The sequence below is a fragment of the Macrobrachium nipponense genome, chromosome 41, assembly GCF_015104395.2.
Source record: "Macrobrachium nipponense isolate FS-2020 chromosome 41, ASM1510439v2, whole genome shotgun sequence".
In the NCBI taxonomy this organism is placed as follows: domain Eukaryota; kingdom Metazoa; phylum Arthropoda; class Malacostraca; order Decapoda; family Palaemonidae; genus Macrobrachium; species Macrobrachium nipponense.
Window position 1 is genome coordinate 48,779,406 of NC_061102.1, and position 26,033 is coordinate 48,805,438.

Here is a 26,033-nt window from a genome sequence, read left to right on the forward strand (position 1 = left end):
ACATCCCTGGAAGAAGGTGAGGAACATCTCCCTTTGCAATCCCGCCTCTATCAGTGCGACAATTTCCCTCCGCGTAAGTCCTCCTCCAACCTTATTCTACACCGAATACAATGGTTCCTATCAGTCACGTAAACTGTATTTTTCGCTAAAACTTCAGACCTCTGTTTCAGATGCCAGTGTTTCATATCAGCCTTGACTTGCCAATGGTTGATTACACAACGGAGAGGCTGGATGTAGCACTCGGAAGTCCAGTACTAGGAATTGCGGTCCCCAATTAGAAAATTAAAGAAATCGAGACGATTTTTTTGTATGTCTAATATGAAAATGATTTTCCAAGTTAAAATTTCCTGTCAATATAGGATTATGCATAATAATGTGAAGAACGATACTCCCTCATTCTTCATTGATTCCTCCCAGAATACAGAAAGGGCTTCAAACGGTCATGTAGGATTAAAACTGGCCCTGAGGTGCACTCGTCCATATTCCCACCCCAACTATTTCTACAAAAGAATACATTCCAACTAGACAACCGCCTTTCTATGTATACTCCAACCAGACAACCGCCTATCTATAATAAGTAGGAGCACATACCTATATGGAAGGACTGCGTGCACGTCTCCGCTCGCAGACCTTTGATTTGAAACTGAGGAAGCTTCAGGTTCTTGTACATCTTCAGGGGGTCCTCGTACCACTCCAGCTCCAGCTCTCTTGTTGTTTTCACAACTGCCAATGAATGAAGATACACCACGATAAAATATTTCTGTTCAAAAATAACTTTTTCACTATACACCGCATGTATACACAACGACATTCATCTGCTATAGATAAAATTTGTTTGCTATCTTTTCAAAGCTCTTTGCTCTGTGTTTAAGGGTTGGAGTAATTACACTTGAAGAAATAAATTACAATTACAAGTGCAGTGACTTTCAAAAAAAAGTGTAAATTCCTATTACTATTATAATCGCATTTGGAACTAGCAATTACCAGCAAATCTAAGTGTTATAAGCAACCAAACACTCCCAATGGAGCCCGACCTTTACCAATTCAATTTCATTACAAATTACACCATCCTGTAATTTATTAAATTACAGTTACTTACTACTAGCTGGTTATTCGATCTGCGGGCGGGTTTCCACCCGTCCCTTGAAAGGGACGCAGACATATCGCCCATTACGGGGGGCGGGGGGCCGGTAGGATGAAACCCCATTATAAACCATCTCAGGGGTCCCCACTATAACCCTGCCAAGTTTCATGCCCATCGGACCAGCCGTTAGGCCGTGACTGAATGACAGACGGACGGACAAACATAACGTTCATTATTAAGATAATTTCAATTACAGTTACAAGAAATTCTGTAATTAATTACAGAATTAAATTGCAATTACAACTCCAACTCCGGTTTAAACTTTTCACACTGGTTGCATGTAACTCTTTCAAGTTCAAGCTTTTCAGCAGTTGAAATTTATACTTAAAGACATAAGTAACCCTAACACTTAAAAACGTTTCACAAATGCGCTACTCTGAAAACAGAAACTCTTCAAGATCTCCATAAAGACTTTCCTCATTAACTCTACCAATTAGGATCATTAGCAAGGTAAGTGGACTCATGAGCTGAATACCTACAGCTGGCCAATTGTATGTAGCAAGTTTGTTTATCCAGCGGGTAATGAGACAGGTCCATCATGCACGAGAACGTCAGTTTTAATCTGTAAATAGAAAAACCGGGAGATGTTAAGAAATTGCAATTTAGGAATACTTGCTCTTCCTTTTTTCAAAAATGATAGTATACCAATATTTATGATTTTGCTGTGACAATAAAGAAATACTTCTTCAAAAATTATAGTCTACCAACATTTATGAATTTGCTGTCAATAAGTGATGCTTTTCATCTCGTGTAATCTTGTATATGATGCTATTTCTTCAGACCCAACAGCATTTTCTGTTTAGAACTGAATTAAATATAGAATTCAGACGGAAATTGACAGCAAGAAGGTTTGAAAGGCGTAACCTCAAAGCAGCTGCACTATGAAGTAATCGCTAGAGAGGGGGGGGGAAAGTCAGATGGAAGAAAGAGAATATGAACGGAGGTACAGTAAGAGGAATGAAAGGGGTTGCAGCTAGGGGCCGAAGGGACACTGTTAAGAACCTCAACTAATGCCTGCAGTGCACCATGTGAGGTGCACTGATGGACTACCACCCTACGGGATATATATTTTCAATGAAAGACATCAAATGGCAATACCTCCAAGTAAATATACGTGTATACATACATACATACATACATACATACATACATGTGTGTGTGTATTTTAAATAAGAAAGCTTACAACGTATTTATTCGTATATTTACCTTGAGCCCCGTAAAAATATTAGCTGCATCTTATGAAGACAACTTTTAAGCAAATCACTAAGACAGATAGCAATAAAACCACGTGTGCATATATTTCAAGATAAAATCCTTCACCCAGTGTTTCTCTTCATATTTGGGATATTTGGGGCAGGAGTCAATGGTAACTGATGCCAATTTATAAAGACCTTTACATGACAAGGACTGCACCATCAATTTTGGTAGGGAATAATGCATTACCTCAGTATGTACAGAATCGAGCCATCGGGGTGAATCCTCAACATGACGTTGGGGACAGTGACATACTGGAAATCGGAGTCCTTGGCGTTGGGGAAATAGACCTCGGGTTTCCACAGCATTTTGACCAGGATGGGGTCACTGAGGTCAAGGGGACGCGTCAGTGTGTTGTTGAGGAAGCGCACTTCTAACCAGCGCTGGTGGAGGTAAAGGTCGACTGTGTATTCCTGTAATCGAACAGAGTAAGAACAATACATTTCACCACACAAATGAATTCTTTGCTAAATAAGTAAGGATCTCAGATTTTGTTGCACTACAAAAATCTTGAGTGCATTAAAACTAATTTTGGCGTCTCTTCAAATTTGTTTAGGTCACATAAGCTGACGAAGAAATGAGGTGAAGAGAAATCAATTCGACATATGTTGCTCATAATTATTCCAAATCATAGTCTACTAAGTCTATTGACGTACAGATTTGCAAGGCGTAAAGAGGAAAACAAGAGGAGAGAGAAAACAAAAAAGTTCATTTATAAACTCACCATCTGAATAGGATTCACAGATCCAAAACTCCTGATGTACATCTCTATTTGAACACGGGTTGGGATCCCTGAAAAGAAAGATGTGGAAATTGATCGTCTGAGACCACGATTAATTGGTTGGTTTGCTTATACCTTTGGAACCCTTGTAAAGAAAGACACAGAAGGCAATTCTTAGATTCAAGGCCCAAGAATTACAAGGTCAAGTCGTCAGCGACTCGGACCTCGTCAGCGACTCAGAACTCGTCGTCGACTGTGCAATATGACCTTGGTTCGGATGACTGATGACAAGCTGTGACCTGCAACCTCATTTGCCAGCTACTGCTTACCAGTACCTTCGGGAGCCGTTCACAGGAGTGAAACCTCATACATAAATTTGTAAGGAATGACACCCATCCAAACATTGTTTAACATAAGTTAACAATTCAGTGGTTCTAGATGTTTTAAATAAATTCTTAACAATTTTTATAATCTTTTGGTTACTTTTTATCACCTCATCATTAAGCCACTCCTTTATTAAATATTCATATCACTCCTTTGTTATGTCACTCGTTTGAAATTTCATTCCTTCAATACAGACCCATATCTACCGTTGGTTTATAAACCAGGTGTTTGCTATTCATGGTGATCTCGTCTATGCTCAGACTAATTAATTGCTTGTCAAATTCCCATTTATGAATTTACAACAAGGTGGGATCCTAGCCTCCAGCTTACTCGGGGCGCATATTAAAATCTATGGTCAAATAGAGCCTTGTTTAACCATCGGAAAAGTAAATAAATACGCCATATTTTATTAGAAATAATCATTTTTCTGTACTATTTAACGTGCACATTATTTATTTTAATATACATTTTCATTCTAATAAATAAATCATAAATATCCTGTCCTAACATTCCTGTATCTTTAACTCGGTGTGAAACACCTTTTTCAGACCTTTTTAGGATTACTTACCCTGCAACAAGAACAACAACAACAAAATAGCTTGTAGGCTTACTTCCCAAGTAAGCGAAAATGCTTTGTTAATGTTCTAAGCATGGGTCGCTTTCTGATAAAGTTAGTCAAGGTTGGAATAAAGCTTCGCACATCTCCCAACAACAAGGGAACTAAGAATACCTGGATAAATTTCTGCAAAGAGAGAGACTTGTATAACTTTAACTTTCGTCAGGTTACCTGTTTGAAGTGGCTATATGTGGAGAAAACCTGAAACAGGGAAATGTTTTATCATTCATCACTTTCACAGGGCAAAGGTATTGGCGAAACACTGATACTATTATCCCAATACTATACCTATCAATCAGTTTTTCAAAGAACGCAAACATATTCGTGATTATTCATTTTGACAGATATCTGACAATGAACTCCAAGATATTCGTTATCTATTTGGACACTGAAAGGACAAAAAATGAATTACTTCTATCGTTTGACTACTATGAAAGTATCAGTGTTAAACTATTTCACACGAAGAGCATTTATTAATCCTGTTTTCATATCTTCATTGCAAACTCGAGCATTATTTTCATTTCTGCCCAAATCAAGAACACTCAAATATCATGGAAAACTGAGACGCATTTATACAGTTTTAACGTTGGCAAAGCTATGCGTGCCTTTGCAGACTCTAAACATGTTGTGAGAGAATTATTAGAAAATAGTGTCCTTGATCATGGGCATCGGTCAATTAACCATAATTACGACCACGTCAGAGATGTAAAACACATCACTCTGTCAACCATAATTACGACCACTGCACTCTGTCAACCATTAATTACGACCAAGCACTCTGTCAACCATAAAATTACGGAAAAACACGCACTCGTCAACCATAATTACGACCACGCACTCTTGTCAAACCATAATTACGACCAGCATGTAATAAAACACGTCACGCTGTCAACCATAATTAACGACCACCGGCAGCAAGGAGAGATGTAAAAAACACATCACTCTGTCAACCATAATTACGACCACGCACTCTGTCAACCATAATTACGACCATGGCAGAGATGTAAAACACGTCACTCTGTCAACCATAATTACGACAATGGCAGATATGTAAAACGCATCCCTCTGTCAACCATAATTACGACCACAGCAGAAATGTAAAACACATGACTCTATCAACCATAATTACGACCATGCACTCTGTCAACCATAATTACGACCACGGCAGAGATGTAAAACGCATCACTCTATCAACCATAATTACGATGATGGAAGATATGTAAAACACATCATTCTATCAACCATAATTACGACGACGGAAGATATGTAAAACACATCACTCTATTAACCATAATTACGACCACCCACTCTGTCAACCATAATTACGACAATGGCAAATATGTAAAACACATCACTCTGTCAACCATAATTACGACCATGGCAGAGATGTAAAACACATCACTCTATCAACCATAATTACGACCACGACAGATATGTAAAACACATCACTCTGTCAACCATAATTACGACCACGGCAGATATGTAAAACAAATCACGCTGTCAACCATAATTACGACCATGGCAGATGTGTAAAACACATCACTCTGTTAACCATAATTACGACCACGGCAGAGATGAAAAACTCATCACTCTGTCAACCATAATTACGACCACGCATTCTGTCAACCATAATTACGATCACGCACTCTGTCAACCATAATTACGACCACGGCAGAGATGTAAAACGCATCACTCTATCAACCATAATTACGATGACGGAAGATATGTAAAACTCATCATTCTATCAACCATAATTACGACCACGGCATATATGTAAAACACATCATTCTATTAACCATAATTACGACGATGGAAGATATGTAAAACACATAATTCTATCAACCATAGTTACGACGACGGCAGATAAGTAAAACACATAATTCTATCAACCATAATTTTGACAACGGAAGATATGTAAAACACATCACTATATCAACCATAATTACAACCACTCACTCTGTCAACCATAATTACGACAATGGCAAATACTTGTAGTAGGGAAAAACTCGCTATCACGAGAGTATATATAATGTTCTAAAGGGTCCACAATAATACAAAGTGTAAAAAGTCCGTGTATAATTTTGAAGACTTTACAAAAAGCTTTCGAACCCTTCCCTGGGTTCATCTTCAGTCCAAAATGGCAAATATGTCAAAAACATCACTCTGTCAACCATAATTACGACCACGGCAGAGATGTAAAACACATCACTCTATCAACCATAATTACGACCACGACAGATATGTAAAACACATCACTCTGTCAACCATAATTACGACCACGGCAGATATGCAAAACAAATCACGCTGTCAACCATAATTACGACCATGGCAGATGTGTAAAACACATCACTCTGTTAACCATAATTACGACCACGGCAGGGATGTAAAACACATCACTCTGTCAACCATAACTATGACCACGGCAGATATGTAAAACACATAAATCTGTCAATCATAATTACAACCACGGCAGAGATGTAAAACACATCACTCTGCCCAACCATAATAATAACCACGGCAGGGATGTAAACACATAAATCACAACCATAACTATGACCACGGCAGAGATGTAAAACACATCACTCTATGTAAAACACATCACTCTGTCAACCATAATTATGACCACGGCAGAGATGTAAAACACATCACTTTATCAACCATAATTACAACCACGGCAGAGATGTAAAACACATCACACTGTCAACCATAATTACGACCACTGCAGAGATGAAAACACAATCAGTCTAGTTAACCATAATTTTCTACCTGGCAGAGATGTAAAAACACGTCACTCTTTCAACCATAATTACGACCGGCCACGTCAGAGATGTAAAACACGTCACTCTATCAACCATAATTACGACCACGCACTCTGTCAACCATAATTACGACAATGGCAGATATGTAAAACACATCACTCTGTCAACCATAATTATGACCATGGCAGAGATGTAAAACACATCACTCTATCAACCATAATTACGACCACGCACTCTGTCAACCATAATTACGACCACGGCAGATATGTAAAACGCATCACTCTATCAACCATAATTACTTGATGACGGAAGATATGTAAAACACATAATTCTATCAACCATAATTACGACCACGGCAGATATGTAAAGCACATCATTCTATCAACCATAATTACGACGACGGAAGATATGTAAAACACATCATTCTATGTAAAACACACCAGTTTGTCAACCATAATTACGACGACGGAAGATATGGAAAACACATCACTCTATCAACCATAATTACGACCACCCACTCTGTCAACCATAATTACGACCACAGCAGAGATGTAAAACACATCACTTTGTCAACCATAATTACGACCATGGCTGAGATGTAAAACACATCACTCTGTAAACCATAATACGGACCACGGCAGATATGTAAACACATCAGTCTATCAACCATAATTACGACCACGCACTCTGTCAACCATTAATTATGACCACGGCAGAGATGTTAAAACACATCACTTGTCAACCTATAATTACGACCACGCACTCCTGTCAACCATAATACGACCACGCCAGAGATGTAAAACACATAACTCTATCAACCATAAGTACGACCACGCACTCTGTCAACCATTAATTACGACCATGGCAGAGATGTAAAACACATCACTCTATCAACCATAATTACGACCACGACAGATATGTAAAACACATCACTCTGTCAACCATAATTACGACCACGGCAGATATGTCAAAAACCAAAAAAAAATCACGCTGTCAACCATAATTACGACCATGGCAGATGTGTAAAACACATCACTCTGTTAACCATAATTACGACCACGGCAGAGATGAAAAACTCATCACTCTGTCAACCATAATTACGACCACGCATTCTGTCAACCATAATTACGATCACGCACTCTGTCAACCATAATTACGACCACGGCAGAGATGTAAAGCGCATCACTCTATCAACCATAATTACGATGACGGAAGATATGTAAAACTCATCATTCTATCAACCATAATTACGACCACGGCATATATGTTTAAAACACATCATTTCTATTAACCATAATTACGACGATGGAAGATATGTAAAACACATAATTCTATCAACCATAGTTACAACGACGGCAGATAAGTAAAACACATAATTCTATCAACCATAATTTGACAACGGAAGATATGTAAAACACATCACTATATCAACCATAATTACAACCACTCACTCTGTCAACCATAATTACGACAATGGCAAATACTTGTAGTAGGGAAAAACTCGCTATCACGAGGAGTATATATAATGTTTCTAAAGGGTCCACAATAATACAAAGTGTAAAAAGTCCGTGTATAATTTTGAAGACTTTACAAAAAGCTTTCGAACCCTTCCCTGGGTTCATCTTCAGTCCAAAATGGCAAATATGTCAAAAACATCACTCTGTCAACCATAATTACGACCACGGCAGAGATGTAAAACACATCACTCTATCAACCATAATTACGACCACGACAGATATGTAAAACACATCACTCTGTCAACCATAATTACGACCACGGCAGATATGCAAAACAAATCAGCTGTCAACCATAATTACGGACCATGGCAGATGTGTAAACACATCACTCTGTTAACCATAATTACGACCACGGCAGGGATGTAAAACACATCACTCTGTCAACCATAAACTATGACCACGGCAGATATGTAAAACACATAAATCTGTCAATCATAATTACAACCACGGCAGAGATGTAAAAACACATCACTCTGCCAACCATAATAATAACCACGGCAGGGATGTAAAACACATAAATCAACCATAAAAACTATGACCACGGCAGAGATGTAAAACACATCACTCTATGTTAAAACACATCACTCTGTCAAACCATAATTATGACCACGGCAGAGATGTAAAACACATCACTTTATCAACCATAATTACAACCACGGCAGAGATGTAAAACACATCACACTGTCAACCATAATTACGACCACTGCAGAGATGTAAAACACATCAGTCTATTAACCATAATTTCTACCTCGGCAGAGATGTAAAACACGTCACTCTTTCAACCATAATTACGACCACGTCAGAGATGTAAAACACGTCACTCTATCAACCATAATTACGACCACGCACTCTGTCAACCATAATTACGACAATGGCAGATATGTAAAACACATCACTCTGTCAACCATATTATGACCATGGCAGAGATGTAAAAAAACACATCACTCTATCAACCATAATTACGACCACGCACTCTGTCAACCATAAATTACGACCACGGGCAGATATGTAAAAGCATCACTCTATCAACCATAATTACGATGACGGAAGATATGTAAAACACATAATTCTATCAACCATAATTACGACCACGGAGATATGTAAAGCACATCATTCTATCAAACCATAATTACGACGACGGAAGATATGTAAAACACATCATTCTATGTAAAAAAACACACCAGTTTGTCAACCATAATTACGACGACGGAAGATATGGACACCAATCACTCTATCAACCATAATTACGACCACCCACACTCTGCAACCATAATTACGACCACAGCAGAGATGTAAAACACATCACTTTGTCAACCATAATTACGACCATGGCTTGAGATGAAAACACATCACTCTGGTAAACCATAATTACGACCACGGCAGATATGTAAAACACATCAGTCTATCAACCATAATTACGACCACGCACTCGTGCAACCATAATTATGACCCACGGCAGGAGATGTAAAACACATCACTCTGTCAACCATAATTACGACCATGCACTCTGTCAACCATAATTACGACCACGCAGAGATGTAAAACACATAACTCTATCAACCATAAGTACGACCACGCACTCTGTCAACCATAATTACGACCATGGCAGAGATGTAAAACACATCAACTCTATCAACCATAATTACGACCACGACAGATATGTAAAACACATCACTCTGTCAACCATAATTACGGACCACGGCAGATATGTAAACAAATCACGCTGTCAACCATAATTACGACCATGGCAGATGTGTAAAACACATCACTCTGTTAACCATAATTACGACCACGGCAGAGATGAAAAACTCATCACTCGTCAACCATAATTACGACCACGCATTCTGTCAACCATAATTACGATCACGCACTCTGTCAACCATAATACGACCACGGCAGAGATGTAAAGCGCATCACTCTATCAACCATAATTACGATGACGGAAGATATGTAAAACTCATTCATTCTATCAAACCATAATTACGACCACGGCATATATGTAAAACACATCATTCTATTAACCATAATTACGACGATGGAAGATATGTAAAACACATAATTCTATCAACCATAGTTACGACGACGGCAGATAAGTAAAACACATAATTCTATCAACCATAATTTTGACAACGGAAGATATGTAAAACACATCACTATATCAACCATAATTACAACCACTCACTCTGTCAACCATAATTACGACAATGGCAAATACTTGTAGTAGGGAAAAACTCGCTATCACGAGAGTATATATAATGTTCTAAAGGGTCCACAATAATACAAAGTGTAAAAAGTCCGTGTATAATTTTGAAGACTTTACAAAAAGCTTTCGAACCCTTCCCTGGGTTCATCTTCAGTCAAAAATGGCAAATATGTCAAAAACATCACTCTGTCAACCATAATTACGACCACGGCAGAGATGTAAAACACATCACTCTATCAACCATAATTACGACCACGGCAGATATGTAAAACACATCACTCTATCAACCATAATTACGACCACGGCAGATATGTAAAACAAATCACGCTGTCAACCATAATTACGACCATGGCAGATGTGTAAAACACATCACTCTGTTAACCATAATTACGACCACGGCAGGGATGTAAAACACATCACTCTGTCAACCATAACTATGACCACGGCAGATATGTAAAACACATAAATCTGTCAATCATAATTACAACCACGGCAGAGATGTAAAACACATCACTCTGCCAACCATAATAATAACCACGGCAGGGATGTAAAACACATAAATCAACCATAACTATGACCACGGCAGAGATGTAAAACACATCACTCTATGTAAAACACATCACTCTGTCAACCATAATTATGACCACGGCAGAGATGTAAAACACATCACTTTATCAACCATAATTACAACCACGGCAGAGATGTAAAACACATCACACTGTCAACCATAATTACGACCACTGCAGAGATGTAAAACACATCAGTCTATTAACCATAATTTCTACCTCGGCAGAGATGTAAAACACGTCACTCTTTCAACCATAATTACGACCACGTCAGAGATGTAAAACACGTCACTCTATCAACCATAATTACGACCACGCACTCTGTCAACCATAATTACGACAATGGCAGATATGTAAAACACATCACTCTGTCAACCATAATTATGACCATGGCAGAGATGTAAAACACATCACTCTATCAACCATAATTACGACCACGCACTCTGTCAACCATAATTACGACCACGGCAGATATGTAAAACGCATCACTCTATCAACCATAATTACGATGACGGAAGATATGTAAAACACATAATTCTATCAACCATAATTACGACCACGGCAGATATGTAAAGCACATCATTCTATCAACCATAATTACGACGACGGAAGATATGTAAAACACATCATTCTATGTAAAACACACCAGTTTGTCAACCATAATTACGACGACGGAAGATATGGAAAACACATCACTCTATCAACCATAATTACGACCATGCACTCTGTCAACCATAATTACGACCACAGCAGAGATGTAAAACACATCACTTTGTCAACCATAATTACGACCATGGCTGAGATGTAAAACACATCACTCTGTAAACCATAATTACGACCACGGCAGATATGTAAAACACATCAGTCTATCAACCATAATTACGACCACGCACTCTGTCAACCATAATTATGACCACGGCAGAGATGTAAAACACATCACTCTGTCAACCATAATTACGACCACGCACTCTGTCAACCATAATTACGACCAGCAGAGATGTAAAACACATAACTCTATCAACCATAAGTACGACCACGCACTCTGTCAACCATAATTACGACCACGGCAGATATGTAAAACGCATCACTCTATCAACCATAATTACGATGACGGAAGATATGTAAAACACATCCTTTACCAACCATAATTACGACCACGGCAGATATGTAAAGCACATCATTCTATCAACCATAATTACGACGACAGAAGATATGTAAAACACATCATTCTATCAATCTAGTTACAATGACGGCAGATAAATAAAACACATCATTCTATCAACCATAATTACGACAACGGAAGATATGTAAAACACATCATTCTATCAACCATGATTACGACCACGGCAGATATGTAAAACGCATCACTCTATCAACCATAATTACGACCATGGCAGATATGTAAAACACATCACTCTATCAACCATAATTACGACTCTATCAACCATATTTACGACTCTATCAACCATAATTACGACGACGCAGATATGTAAAACACATCACTCTATCAACCATAATTACGACCACGACAGATATGTAAAACGCATCACTCAATCAACCATAATTACGACCACGGCAGAGATGTAAAACAAGTCATGAAAAGAAGCAAAAATTATCTAAAAACATCCTGCACACAGTCTGAAAGGAATACAAACATCAATGGCCTCAAGAGAATCAATTTTAAGTTCCGTACACAAGCTTCTTTCGGAGAGACCTGCCAAATCACCCAAACATTTTGGTAAACAAGGGCTACGTAGAAATCAACAAAGGGAAGAGCACGAGTCAGTTCACCTCGTTAGCGGATGCTGGTCTGACTTCATTCTCGAGTATCGAGTGCTGTTGACACCTCGCAAATCAAAGACAAAATTGTTAAATGTACGGCACATTGTACGATTACTGCAGGGAATATGAAGCATTCGTGAAATATATTGACAGTCTATTCAGAATATTTGCTTACAATACTAGGATTTGCTGATAAATATTGAATATAGGCCAAAGGCCAAGCACTGGGACTTATGAGGTAACCTTAAGTAATGCTTACAGTGCACCGCATGAGGTCCACTGACGGCCATACCCCCCTACGGGGAGACTAGGATTTGTGAAATACAAACTCAATTTATTACACAAACTATCAATTGGACTGAATAGAATGGACTAGCTGTCAGCACCTGTCAATAGTTGCAATCAAGCACCGTGTTAGATATCAATATGTAACTGACCGACTGAAACAGCTTCATTCACATCAATCGTACATCCGATGTATAGGCCAGTCCCTTACGACGCTCCTGATTGGCTGTTGATAAGCCAACCACAGGCCTGGAAACTCTCAGTCTCTCTCGAGAGTTGACATGGGCAGGATGTATGTTCCACCTCTCCTGAGGGATACTTTTGAAAGACGTATCCCTCAGGAAGGTGGAACATACTACATCCTACAACCTGCCTATGTGAACTCTCGAGGAAGACTGAGAGTATCCAGCCTTGTGACTAGCTTATCAACAGCCAATCAGGAGCGTCGTAAGGGACTGGCCTAGACATCAAATGCTCGTTTGATGTGAATCTACTATAGCTCCTATTGTTTCACTAACAAACAAACTTTCTCTCTCATGATAAGGACGTAAATCACCCCAAAGCTACATGAACAGCCTTCGTGTAATATTGTTTCTCTGGCCAGAAGGATGTGGCAAGTTATCGAAAAAGCCAAGAACAGACGTCAGGAGGATGCGGCAGAGATGGGCAGTTCCAAGGCTCGTAAGTTCAGACGTTTTCATGTCTTGGATCATCTTTACCAATAAGAGACAGGTCATGAACAGGTACTGCAAAGACTATAGTAGATTCACATCAACCGAGCATTTGATGTATAGGCCCGTCCCTTACGACGCTCCTGATTGGCTGTTGATAAGCCAATGGCAGGGCTGGAAACTCTCAGTCTCTCTCGAGGTGGAACATAGATCCTATCCATGTGAACTCTAAGAGAGAGAATGGGAGTTTCCAGCCCTGCGATTGGCTTATCAACAGCCAATCAGGAGCGTCATAAGGGACTGGCCTAGACATCAAATGCTCGGTTGATGTGAATCTACTATAGCAGAGAGGATAATAAATCAATAAACGGACAAGATTTCTTTTAAAGCAAATCACAACAATGGTAAAAATGGAGATAGATAATACACAGACGCAGGGAATAACAACAGCCGGGATAAAATGATTGAGAAGATTTTTGGTATTGTTTACCTGTACAAATTACAATCCTTATAGAAATTCATTTTGCATAAATGTGTGTACGGATGTTCATGCCTAGGGGCTACTTTGATCTTATCTTCATCATTATCCAGGTTTTAGCTTACTCGGGGAGTAAGCCTAGAAACTACTTCGCTGTAGTTGTTGTTGTTGTTCTCGTTGGTTAGTCAGAAAGATCCATAGATGAGCCTAAAAAGGTCTGAAAAAGGTGTTTTCCGTTAAGTTATAAGATACAGGAATTTTAGGATACGATATTGATGATTTACTTATTAGAATGAAAATGTAAAAAATAAATAATGGACACGTTAAACAGTACAGAACAAGTAATTCTAATGAAATATAGCGTATTTATTGTAATTTTCGTTGGTGAAACAAGGCTCTATTTGACCATAGATTTTAGCATGTTTTAGTTTACATTAAGTTAGGAATATAATGTTTACAACTTATGCACGAGGGGAAAATCTTGCACACGTCCTCAGTAAGCTGGAGGTCGGGTCACGCCCTGTTCTCATCCATTTTATTATCTAATATCAAAAGCAGCACAATAGATTGATAACAAAACTGATTTAAATGCCTTTGCCAAAAGTGTCTCATGGCGGTTCCCGTGAAATTGTTTAGATCTTTACAATTAACCGGATCTGGCTGATAAAAAAATATAAACGGTAAAGAATCCCCCGTATTTATTTACCACCTTCCAATAAAAAAACACTTGCTATTCTTTCCCTTTTTAATCTTATCAACACATGTAATTTCATTTCCATTTATTACGTATTTCAACAGCAAAACAACAGGGATTTCTGGGAGTACTAAACTCTTTCATTGACCCTCCCTTCCCTGTTTCTAGAGATCTCTCAAAGTCTGTCCAGCCTCCCTTTATTCGGCAACTTGCACCTGTGGACCTCCCGGTCTTTTCCTGAATTGTCCAAAATAAACCGGAGGCTCATTTGTTTATTTTTGCGGGGAGAGAGGTGGGTGATGGGGGAGACTTCATTGTCTTTTACTTGTCTTTCTCTTCTACGCATTTCTATGGTTTTCATTATCTACATTCATCCCTTACATTATTATTATTATTATTATTATTATTATTATTATTATCATTCTGAAGATGAATCCTGTTCGTATGGAACAAGCCAACCAATGGGGCAACTGATTTGAAATTCAAGCTTGCAAAGAATATTAAGATGTTCATTTGCGACAAATAACACAAGGTAACAGGAGGCAAAGAAAGAAGAAATCAGTCATTAGAGCAGAAAAAAAAATAATTCAACAATTCAATAGATAAAAATGTCAGTAAATGACAAGAATAATATCAGATACTGTCAACTTCCGCAAACCTCAAATATTCGTGGTCCTTTCCAGCGAGTGTCACGAGGCCTATTTCAAACTTCCTCAGGGAGTTTTCGAAGTCCGCGAGGCCATTAATCTTACCCCAGCCCCCTCTGCAACACAGGAAGATGAACGCCCCCTTGCAGGCAATTAATTAGAGGATCTTCTCAGCAGCTTATGGACCTTCTGCCATCCTTCTTCCAAAGAGGATTCTTCCTTGGGCACTGATTTCAGAAATCGTCTCTTAAATATCGTTTCAATCGTTTCAAAATCAGATACTGAGCCTTGATGTGGGATTTCTGTCTCCCTTCATAATCAATCTCTCTCTCTCTCTTCTCTCTCTCTCTCTTCTTCTTCTTCTTTTTAATAATACTAAGTATTCCGGGCATCTTCATCCAGATATTCAGCCGTCTAAATATTTTGATGAGATAGCAATAAATACTTAACATGATATTTGTAATCTGGTATCTTGGACATTTGCGGAAGTTGGTAAGAAACAAATGGAAACTTCTAGGTGGCTATTTTTAGTGAGGGTGATTCCCACTTATCAGGAATCCGGGTGTCTAGTTTCTGAGCTACATTCCCGAAGTCCGGTAACAAGAGCGTAGCCAGATACAGGCCGTTGTGAAAGCTTAAGGGAATCTCTCTCTCTCTCTCTCTCTCTCTCTCTCTCTCTCTCTCTCTCTCTCTCTCTCTCTAGGCAATAGAAGAATTCAGAACAGCATCTGTACCAAATTGTTTTTTAATCTCTCTCTCTCTCAAAACCCCAAACTATTATACTCATATGCGAAGAAGATGAATAAAAGAAGAATAGAAATAGGCCCTCTGAGAATTGAAGGGAGATTAACGAATGAAAAAAAAGGAAATTTGCAACATACTGGCAGAACGATATAAGAGAGAATTCACCCCTAGAATAGATAATGAAGATAATGATATAGAAGTAAGGGATGAAAATAGTGAATATTTAGCTGACATAGATATTAATGAAGCTTGATATTGTGCAGGCTATTAATGAAATTAAAAATGGAGCTGCTGCAGGGCCTGATGGAATTCCTGCTATTTTGTTAAAGAAAGTAGTTCATTCTATCGCAAAGCCACTTGCAATATTATTAAGACAAAGTGTAGATACAGGCAAGATTTATGATGAGCACAAATTAGCATATATTACCCCTACTTTCAAAAGTGGATCAAGACTAGAGGCAAGTAATTATAGGCCTGTGAGTCTAACATCACATATTATGAAAGTGTATGAAAGGGTAATGAAGAAAAATATTATGAAACATTTAATAAAAAAAAAGGACAACATGGTTTCGTACCGGAAAAAGTACACAAACCCAACTGTTTAGTCCACCGTGAGAACATATTCAAAAATATGAAAAGCGGAAATGAAACAGATGTGGTTTATTTAGACTTTTGCAAAAGCTTTTGATAAAGTAGACCATAATATATTAGCGAAGAAAATTAGAAAACACAATATCGTGGATAAAAGTAGGAAGATGGTTAAAAGAATTTTTACACAACAGAAAAACAGATAGTTATTGCAAACGACGAGAAATCGGATGAAGTCAAGGTAATATCCGGTGTGCCGCAAGGTACGGTGTTAGCTGCAATACTGTTTGTTATTATGATTGAAGACATAGACAATAATGTGAAGGATTCGGTAGTGAGTAGTTTCGCAGATGACACAAGAATAAGTAGAGAAATTACTTTGTGATGAAGATAGGAACGCTCTACAAAGAGACCTTAACAAAGTATATGATTGGGCAGAGGTAAATAGGATGGTATTTAACTCTGATAAATTTGAATCAATAAATTATGGAGACAGAGAAAGAAAGCTATATGCATATAAGGGACCTAATAATGAGACCATCACAAATAAGGAAGCAGTTAAAGACCTTGGTGTGATGATGAATAGGAACATGTTATGCAATGATCAAATAGCAACTCTGTTGGCAAAATGTAAAGCAAAAATGGGAATGTTGTTACGGCACTTCAAAACAAGAAAAGCTGAACACATGATTATGCTTTATAAAACATATGTTCGTAGTCCACTTGAATATTGCAATATGATATGGTACCCACACTATCAAAAGGATATTGCACAAATAGAGAGTGTACAAAGGTCCTTTACAGCTAGAATAGAAGAAGTTAAGGACCTAGACTACTGGGAAAGACTACAATTCTTAAAATTATATAGTCTAGAAAGGAGAAGAGAAACGCTACATGATAATTCAGGCATGGAAGGAAACAGATAGAAGGAATAGCAGAAAATATCATGGAACTAAAAATATCAGAAAGAGCAAGCAGAGGTAGATTAATAGTGCCCAAAACTATACCAGGAAAAATAAGGAAAACACACAGGACATTAATCCACTACGCACCAGCATCGATAATGCAGCGTCTATTCAATGCGTTGCCAGCTCATCTGAGGAATATATCAGGAGTGAGCGTAGATGTGTTTAAGAATAAGCTCGACAAATATCTAAACTGCATCCCAGACCATCCAAGATTGGAAGATGCAAAATATACCGGAAGATGTACTAGCAACTCTCTGGTAGACATTAGAGGTGCCTCACACTGAGGGACCTGGGGCAACCCGAACAAGATGTAAGGTCTGTAAGGTCTGTAAGGTCTCTAAGCAATAGATGAATTAAGAACAGCATCTGTACCAAATTGTTTTTTAATCTCTTTCTGTGTGTGTGGAAGAGTTTAAAAGAAAGCAAGACAAAATGATCAGGACACTGAGAATGAACAGTAAAACCCGCTCCAAGTGAGCACACGATGTCTTCACGGATGGACCAATAAACCTTTGAGACATCCTATTCCATGTAACTCTCTCTCTCTCTCTCTCTCTCTCTCTCTCTCTCTCTCTCTCTCTCTCTCAATCTGGTAGCCCGTGTTCACTTCCCGATGCTTCCAGCGATGAACCAGAGGAATTTATTTCTGACTAGAAATTCATTTCTCGATGTATATTGCAGTTCGGATCCCACAATAAGCCGTGGGTCCCGTCGCTAAGTAACCAATTGATTACCTGCCACGTAAATAAAAACCTATCCTTCTGGCCAGCCCTAGGAGAGCTGTTAATCAGCCCAGTGGTCTGGTTAAACTAAGATATAGTTAAATGTCTCTCTCTCTCTCTCGTTCTCAATGATGAGGATTCGAACCTACATCCTCTAGTGTTTCCTGGACAATATTAATTACAATCAAAGTGGATCCAAACCATTCAGGCGGACGGTGAACCAGATTTAATTGCTTAGCGCTCATCCACGCTATCTGCACTGAATAGGGTGAACAGTTTGACAGCAACATAATTCTAAGATATAATTATTCACTGTCTTGGGGCTATGCATCCATCAAGATTAATCAGTCAAGTTGTTACCTTCATTTTTCCCCATTATTTTCTATAGACTTGTCGTCTGGACACTCTAATATCAACCGTTCAATTTGAGGGTATGTGTACACAAGTACCTAATAATAATAAACCTTTATTTAATGGCATTCTTTCACATCCTCCAGGCTTTATTAGAGGGAATACTGCTTCCTTCCTCAGTTAAATGAGTATCCTGGCTCCTAGTATCAAGTTCAAATATTTGACAAATTAAATGACGCCTTCAGTTGAAATCTTGTGGTTAAGTCTCCAACGTCGATAGTGAATAGTCTTCATAAAATCCTTTTTTCAGGCGAACGTGTACATTGCATAAAAGAAAACTGCTGGTGCGGCAAATACTGGAACGGTCACTTCTAAAGGCATTATCGATCCTTTGACAATACTGTTTTGGAAGATTGTACAACTCGCCGACCTCGTACCCAGTATGCATGTTGTAACTATGCTGAATTATTTCATCCATTTATAAACCTAGAAACTGTCTGCTACGACCCAAGCTGATGAAATAGCTAATAACAGTCACAACACCAGCCCGACCACACTATTGTTCACATTCAACGCATCACAAGATTGAATCCTATCACAAAATTTAAGACGAGCGACGCGCAAGTTTCAGTGTGAGTGTTTGTACTATTATTTATAATTACACACGCACACACATACACACACACATCTATATATATATATAATATATATATATATATATATATATATATATAATATATATATATATATATATATATATATATATATACGTATATTTGATTTTAAATCACGGAGAAATAAAAACGTGATGATTATACGAACAACGTTACAGCCACGAAGGAAAATTGAAACACTGGAGATGCCAAGTACTTTTGTCTCATTACCGAGACAAGTTCACAGCAACTAAAGATACGCAGAAGCAAGGGCTTACATACGTATAAATGGAGGGTACAAGTCCTAAGGGAATACAAAAAGGTCGGGAGGTCACAGAACGGTCAACAGATTAAAATCTAAGTTTACTTATCGGTAATCCTCTTCAATCTACCTTTCAAATCCTTCTGGAACATGTTTTATGACTGAGTCAAAAGAATATCCACCCAGGTTAACTGATAATTTTAATGTAAGTCAAGGGTTATTTTTTCCTTTGATACAGTCATAAAACATGTTCCAGAAGGAATTGAAAGATATCTGAAACTGTAAAAAATGCCAAGTGCAATATTGTGAAAGATTATCATATATATATATATATATATATATATATATATATATATATATATATATATATATATATATATATATATATATATATATGAATAACTTGATCACGAAGTATATAAAACGTGATGCTATGTATAAATAAAGGTTTTTTTGCCACGATGGAAAAAATGAAAAAGCGAGATAGCCAAGTACTTTCGGTCCTGTTCGGACCCTTTACTGAGGCAAACTGATTTTACAGAGAACAATATAGCCAAAAGAAAGCTTAATATACAAGCTGACACTACAAGATTAGCAAGCAATGAGGGCGATTTTCACTCTACAGAAAGGAGGAGCCGCCTGAGGGTAGCCCCACCTTGAAGGATACACGCAATAAACAAGTGATTCTCCCAGAAAACACGGGAGCATATACAATTTAATACCATGAATTTTTACACAAATTTTCCCCCCAAAAAAATTATTAATGAAAAGACGAAAGAAAATATAAATATATATATATTGAGCACGAGTAAGAGGGAGAGAAAATATCGAACCAGAGAGAGAGAGAGAGAGAGAGAGAGAGAAATAATAACTATATACATGTGGGACTAATTTATTAGTTGTTCATTTATTTTAAGGTCCTTCTTCATAAACATCTTACAAATATATGGGTCCAAATGGTACAATCCCAGACTAAGATTTAGGTTGTATTTATTAGTGATTTGTATAATTGCCGATTCCAGTAAATTTCTTGAAACATACTCATTAGATCTAGCAATTACCGAGGTATCACCCCAATTAATACAATGAGATTTTTCACTCAGATGGATAAACAGTGCATTTGAAGTCTGGGCTGTTCTAACTGAATACATATGCTGCTACACATACGTACACATAAATTTTTACTTGACTGACCAACGTAAAACGATGGGCAATCCTTACAAGGAATTTTGTAAATGATGTTGTTATTTGTTACGGGACTATTCTTAATTAGCATATCTTTAATGGTATTGTTATAAGAGAACACTACATTAACATTAAACGATTTAAATATTGATTTTACGGTTTCAAATCACGAAAAATAATGTAAGCTAAGTATTTTTCATTTTTTTAGGCATTTCTTTTTCATTAATAGCAACACTATAAAACTTTTCATGAGCTTTTTGATAACAAATCAATTAAATGAGGTGGGTAGCATAGATCGTTTCCTATCTTTATTATGTATTCTATTTCTTGGTCCAGATATTGTGCATTTGAAGTCTGGGCTGTTCTAACTGAATACATATGCTGCTTTATACGTACACATAAATTTTTACTTGACTGACCAACGTAAAACGATGGGCAATCCTTACAAGGAATTTTGTAAATGATGTTGTTATTTGTTACGGGACTATTCTTAATTAGCATATCTTTAATGGTATTGTTATAAGAGAACACTACATTAACATTAAACGATTTAAATATTAATTTTATGGTTTCAAATCCACGAAAATAATGTAAGCTAAGTACATTTTTAGGCATTTCTTTTTCATTAATAGCAACACTATAAAACGTTTTATGAGCTTTTTGATAACAAATCAATTAAATGAGGTGGGTAGCATAGATCGTTTCCTATCTTTATTATGTATTCTATTTCTTGGTCCAGATATTGTGGACTCGTGATACGCAAAGCGCGTAGGAACATAGAAGAAAAAATTGAAATTTTAATATTAAGATGGTGGCCAGGATAAAAATGTACCTATGTTAAATTATTTGTGGGTTTTCTATAAATACTGAATTTGCATTGGAAAGATTCTCTATGTATTATACATCAAGAAAAGGGATGACATTGTTATTTTCAATTTCAATAGTGAATTTTATGAATGGCACTAAATTATTCAATTTAGACAGTAAATCATTTACATCGATACCACCAGGTAAGACTACTAAGATATCATCGACATATCGGTACCATTTTAAGGGGATAAGTGTGATATTCGGGAGGTGTTGTCTCTCAAAAAATTCCATATATAAGTTTGAAAGGAGAGGTGATAAAGGGTTACCCATGGCCATACCAAATATTTGTTGGTAATATTCTCCATTAAAAATAAATCTACAATCACAAATACATAACTTAATTAAGGAAATTATGTGACTAACGGACATAGGCAATTCATGCAGTACAAGTTCATTACTTAAATATTCTAGCACAGAGTCAATAGGGACTTTTGTAAACAAAGAACATACATCAAAACTGACAAAAATATCACTAGGGTTTAGTACAATGTTATTTAATTTTTCCACAAGATCTTGTGGAAAAATTAAATAACATTGTACTAAACCCTAGCGATATTTTTGTCAGTTTTGATGTATGTTCTTTGTTTACAAAAGTCCCTATTGACTCTGTGCTAAAATATTTAAGTAATGAACTTGTACTGCATGAATTGCCCATATCCGTTAGTAACAAAATTTCCTTAATTAAGTTATGTATTTGTGATTGTAGATTTATTTTTAATGGAGAATATTACCAACAAATATTTGGTATGGCCATGGGTAACCCTTTATCACCTCTCCTTTCAAACTTATATATGAAATTTTTTGAGAGACAACACCTCCCGAATATCACACTTATCCCCTTAAAATGGTACCGATATGTCGATGATATCTTAGTAGTCTTACCTGGTGGTATCGATGTAAATGATTTACTGTCTAAATTGAATAATTTAGTGCCATCCATAAAATTCACTGTTGAAATTGAAAATAACAATGTCATCCCTTTCCTAGATGTATTAATACATAGAGAATCTTTCCAATGCAAATTCAGTATTTATAGAAAACCCACAAATAATTTAACATATGTACATTTTTATCCTGGCCACCATCTTAATATTAAAATTTCAATTTTTTCTTCTATGTTCCTACGCGCTTTGCGTATCACGAGTCCACAATATCTGGACCAAGAAATAGAATACATAAAAAAGATAGGAAACGATCTCTGCTACCCACCTCATTTAATAGATTTATGTTATCAAAAAGCTCACAAAAAGTTTTATAGTGTTGGTATTATTGAAAAAGAAATGCCTAAAAATGTTCTTAGCTTACCTTATTTTCGTGGATTTGAAACCATAAAATCAATATTTAAATCGTTTAATGTTAATGTAGTGTTCTCTTATAACAATACCATTAAAGATATGCTAATTAAGAATAGTCCCGTAACAAATAACAACATCATTTACAAAATTCCTTGTAAGGATTGCCCATCGTTTTCCGTTGGTCAGTCAAGTAAAAATTTATGTGTACGGACTAAGCAGCATATGTATTCAGTTAGAACAGCCCAGACTTCAAATGCACTGTTTATCCATCTGAGTGAAAAATCTCATTGTATTAATTGGGGTGATACCTCGGTAATTGCCAGATCTAATGATTATGTTTCAAGAAATTTACTGGAATCGGGAATTATACATATCACTAATAAAAACAACCTAAATCTTAGTCTGGGAATGTACCATTGGGACCATATATTTGTAAAGATGTTTCTGAAGGACCTTAAAATGAAATGAACAACTTATAAATTAGTCCCACATGTATATAGTATTAATTCTCCCTCTCTCTCTCTCTCTCTCTCTCTCTCTCTCTCTCTCTCTCTCTCTCTCTCTCTCTCTCTGGTTCGATATTTTCTCTCCCTCTTACTCGTGCTCGATATATATATATATTTATATTTTCTTTCGTCTTTTCATTAATAATAATTTTTCGGGGGTGAAAATTTGTGTAAAAATTCATGATATTAAATTGTATATGCTCCCGTGTTTTTTCAAAATGTACTGTTTTCTGGGAGAATCACTTGTTTATTGCGTGTATCCTTCAAGGTGGGGCTACCCTCAGGCGGCTCCTCCTTTCTGTAGAGTGAAAATCGCCCTTATTGCTTGCTAATCTTGTAGTGTCAGTTTGTATATTTAAGTTTCTTTTTGACTATGTTGTTCTCTGTAAAATCAGTTTGCCTCAGTAAAGGGTCAGAACAGGACCGAAAGTTCTTGGCTATCTCGCTTTTTCATTTTTTCCTTTGTGGCAAAAAAACTTTTATTTATATATATATATATATATATATATATATATATATATATAATATATATATATATATATATATATATTGCGCGCGAGGGTGTGTGTGTGTGTGTGTGTGTGTGTGTGTGTGTGTGTGTGTGTGTGTGTGTGTGCATGCAAAGTCGAGACCTGTCATGGTGGAGATGCGTTGATTTCAACCCCAATTAGGACATGAATTCGACAGGAAACGAAATCAAATTTTATCTTTACTAATGGCAGGCTCCATTAGTCTGCAATTGACAACTTGACATTAACGGACTATTTGAATATACTGAAATTTCATATACAAACTTTAGTGACAAATGATTGCGTACGTCACATTACAATTATTTATAATATATATTATAAGCATTATATATCATATGCATTAAAATGTATATACACATCAGTGTATATATATCTAAAATGCAATTTTATCATACGCTTCTTTTCCTTTTGTAGACGGTGGCCCCAGAAGGGTATTACAGCCTTTCAGTTTATCAGGGGAGATAATGATACCCTTATCTAGACGGGCGTTAGTTCGAGAGCAAACCACGGACAAAGATTAAACATTCCAAGTATTGGCTTCAGTACTAACGTACCTGATAATCTGGCTATATCGCAACTTTTGGCATAGCATCAGTAGGTTGAGTTGAATATAAAATTTAGGCCAATGGCCAAGACTGAGACCTATGAAGTCATTCAGTGCTGAAATGGAAATTGACAGTAAAAGGTTTGAAGGGTGTAACAGGCGGAAAACCTCAAAGCAGTTGCACTATGAATCAAGTTTCAGGAGAGGGTGGACAGCAAGATGGTACAGTAAAAGGAATGAAAGGGGTTGAAGCTAGGGGCCGAAGGCACGCTGCAAAGAACCTTAAATAATGCCTACAGTGGACCGCATCAGTAGGCAGAAAATAGCACCGCCAGATAACTGGATGAAACATTACCGATCAGATGCGACAGACGCTGATCGTCAATAAGTTCATATCGAGAAATGAATTTCTAAAAATCACCAGAAATAATCAGAGAGAGAGAGAGAGAGAGAGAGAGAGAGAGAGAGAGAGAGAGAGAGAGAGAGAGAGAGAGAGAGAGAGCCAGGAGGGGGTTTTCGAAGCTTATAACAGATTCACTGACCCCTCCCAAATTATAAACAAAAGAACTGCTGAGCTACTTGTCATCTGGAACGGCTGATTGCAAGGAGATCGATGGCAGTCTCCTGGAAGCTGATATTACTGAAAAACTCCACTTTCTGCTCTTTTCAATAATGGGGAATTTTATTTTACAGAAAGAAACGGTTTTTACAGTGGAAAAATTTAACGGAATTCACTAACTCGCGAAAGAAAACGACGCAGCACTTCTACAAAGAATATCCTGGAACGGACTGTTGATCAAAACATATTCGGACGGTTAATGCCCGTGTCAAAAGGGGTAATAACACCGATGATATTTAGCTGGAAAAGAACTCTGTTCATATCCTTTGAAATCTGTTACCGGGTACAAACTGACACTCGCTCTCGCAACAAAGACTGATAACACAAAGGTCCTTCATTGCCTTCCGACGACGACATGTCAATAAAAGAGAATCTTGGCACTGAAGATGTTCCTTCTAACTAGGATGGGAACGTTTCTCTACACTCATCAGGCTTACAATTTTAAACTCAATACGACACAGGGCGCTGTGTTTCA

General features: G+C 37.2%; 1 protein-coding gene across 2 annotated transcripts in view; it reads right to left on the reverse strand.

The window, feature by feature from the left end:
• The window catches only part of LOC135212747 (glycine receptor subunit alpha-4-like), a 114,405-nt gene that overhangs the window by 13,746 nt on the left and 74,626 nt on the right, over positions 1–26,033 (reverse strand). For both annotated transcript variants that reach the window (XM_064246475.1, XM_064246474.1), the window contains exons 4-7: positions 3,123–3,190; positions 2,588–2,811; positions 1,624–1,706; positions 592–723 (exon numbers count right to left, since the gene is read on the reverse strand). In XM_064246475.1, the coding sequence (XP_064102545.1) occupies positions 592–723; positions 1,624–1,706; positions 2,588–2,811; positions 3,123–3,190 (507 nt within the window). The remainder of the gene's footprint in view (positions 1–591; positions 724–1,623; positions 1,707–2,587; positions 2,812–3,122; positions 3,191–26,033) is intronic.